Genomic DNA, 2,500 nt, shown 5'->3' on the forward strand with positions numbered 1-2,500 from the left:
GTAAAAACTCTCCGCCGTGGCTGGGAAGCGTAATAAGTAAGACGGGATATTAATTCTCCAACATCAAAATGCTCCAGAATATAGATGATATGAGGATGATCATTTTGATGAGGAGGAGGGGCAGGGGGCGAGATGCGAATATAACTCTCGAGCTCACACAACACACATAAACACACACATAAACACACACACACACACACACACACACACACACACACACACACACACACACACACACACACACACACAGAGTGAGTGAGTGAGTGAGTGAGTGAGTGAGTGAGTGAGTGAGTGAGTGAGTGAGTGAGTGAGTGAGAGAGAGAGAGAGAGAGAGAGAGAGAGAGAGAGGGAGAGAGAAGGAAAGAAAGAGAAAGAGAGAGAGAATAAACCCGTAAGAAAAAAACGCGTAAATAACAAATAACAACCAAAAACAATAGAAAAATCAGTCAAAGAATAAAGAAAATACACATAAATTTCAACCCAAACCCAACATTGCAATCTGCGAACAGAAACAAACTCGAGGAAAATATAATCCTGCAGAATGACTGAGGTAACGAACGAGGTAATGAACAACAACACTATAACATTATAATAATAATAATAATAATTATTATTATTATTATTACTATTATTTTCATTATTATCATTATAATTATAATTATCATCTCATCATCGTCATTATCAGCAGTGCTATTATTACTGTTTTTGTCATTATTACTACTGTTATTATTATAATAATAAAATTATCATTATCACCATTATTATTATCACTACCATGTTCACTATCATTACTGTTAATATTATCATCGTTATCCTGTCACTATAATCATTAACAGTGGTATCATTTTACCATTATTCTCATCATCATCATCGTTATCCTTATTATTACTATTATTATCATTATTATTATTATTATTATTATTATTATTATTATTATTATTATTATTATTATTATCATTATTATTTATTAACATAATGAGATTATTAACAATAATGATAATGATAATAGTAATGATAATAACGATGATGACAATAATGATAACAACAACAACAACAACAATAATAATAATAATAATAATATAATAATAATAATAATAATAATAATAATAATAATAGCAATAACAATAACAGTAATAATGATAATCATCATAACAGAAAAATAATAATGATGTAATAATACTAATAACAATTCTGCTCGTACTGATAAGAAAAAAAAATAATAATAACAATAATAATAATAATAACAATAATAATAATAATAATAATAATAACAATAATAATAATAATGGTAATAGAGAAAAATGTTGACAAACGTAAAAAAGGTATGAATGGCAATGGATATCTTCACAATACAAGAGATATATGTAACCGGTTTCAATTATATCTTCGTCAGACATATTTCTGATATAGAAATAATCGAAACCGGTTAAATACATCTCTTGCACTGTGAAGGTATTCATTCTCATGCATACCTTTTCAACAAGAATGTTGGTAATGATAATAACTATAGTAACAACAAAAATAATAATCTAAAAAATCAGTGATCATCACCTTGACAACAAGAAAAACAATAATATTAATAGATAATAAATAATTATCAAAACAAAATTAATAACGAGACAGAAAATACAATCAACAACGATGAACCACACTGACAAAAACATGTCCAAAAATAGAATTCCAACTACCAGCAATAAGCACAAATGCTGCGAGGATGACGCCACTATTCCGACTCACCTTGGCGAACGTTGCTCTCGCGTAGTGCATGATGGAGTCGAAGTCATAGCGCTGGCCCAGGGAGTTGACCTCTTCCGCCGTCAGCTTATTGAAGTTGTAGTCCTGACCTTGCATGGCGAGGGAGAAAGGTCAGAGGTCAGTCATCAAGTGGTGCAAACTACTGAGTTTCAATTGTATTAATAGGAGCATTGTCAGCCATGAATTTATGCTTAATGATTAGCACTAGTAAAAATAATTCAAATGGCAGTAGCTTAACTATTGCAGGAGAGGAGAGCAAACTGCCGTCCTGGCGAAAAGACAATGTTTTGATGAGCATTAGCTACAAATTGTTATTAATTACATTCATTAAATGTGCTGGACTGGATATGCAGCGTTGGCAAGAAAAAATGCGTAGTCTTAGTGATAATTATAATTTTTTTTTCTTTTCTTTAGTCTCTTAATGTTATAAACAACAATATAAATGATGATGGTAATGATGAGTATGATGATGATGATGATTACGACGATACCGCTACTACTAGCAATGATCATAATATTAAAAATGATAACAACAAACCACCTGCACCAGTAATAACCCTTGGTACCATGATCATAGTAACAATATCAAACATGAATTTGTAAACGTCCCCCCTGAAATTATCCCAACGACTCGGTTTCTGTATTCGGAGCGGACAACCCAATCAAGATGGCTCCCTTCGTCATCGGAGAAAACGGGTCTTCATTCTCAGCATCACCAGTATTTGCAAGATAACCGTGGCATTTG

General features: G+C 31.9%; 1 protein-coding gene across 1 annotated transcript in view; it reads right to left on the reverse strand.

Moving 5' to 3' along the window:
• The window catches only part of LOC119598291 (tolloid-like protein 2), a gene marked incomplete at its 5' end in the record, with an annotated part of 90,398 nt that overhangs the window by 31,861 nt on the left and 56,037 nt on the right, over positions 1-2,500 (reverse strand). Inside the window, 1 exon segment of the mRNA XM_037947951.1 lies at positions 1,738-1,844. Within this exon segment, the coding sequence (XP_037803879.1) occupies positions 1,738-1,844 (107 nt within the window).

Source organism: Penaeus monodon, chromosome 41, assembly GCF_015228065.2.
Source record: "Penaeus monodon isolate SGIC_2016 chromosome 41, NSTDA_Pmon_1, whole genome shotgun sequence".
NCBI classification, from domain to species: Eukaryota; Metazoa; Arthropoda; class Malacostraca; order Decapoda; family Penaeidae; genus Penaeus; species Penaeus monodon.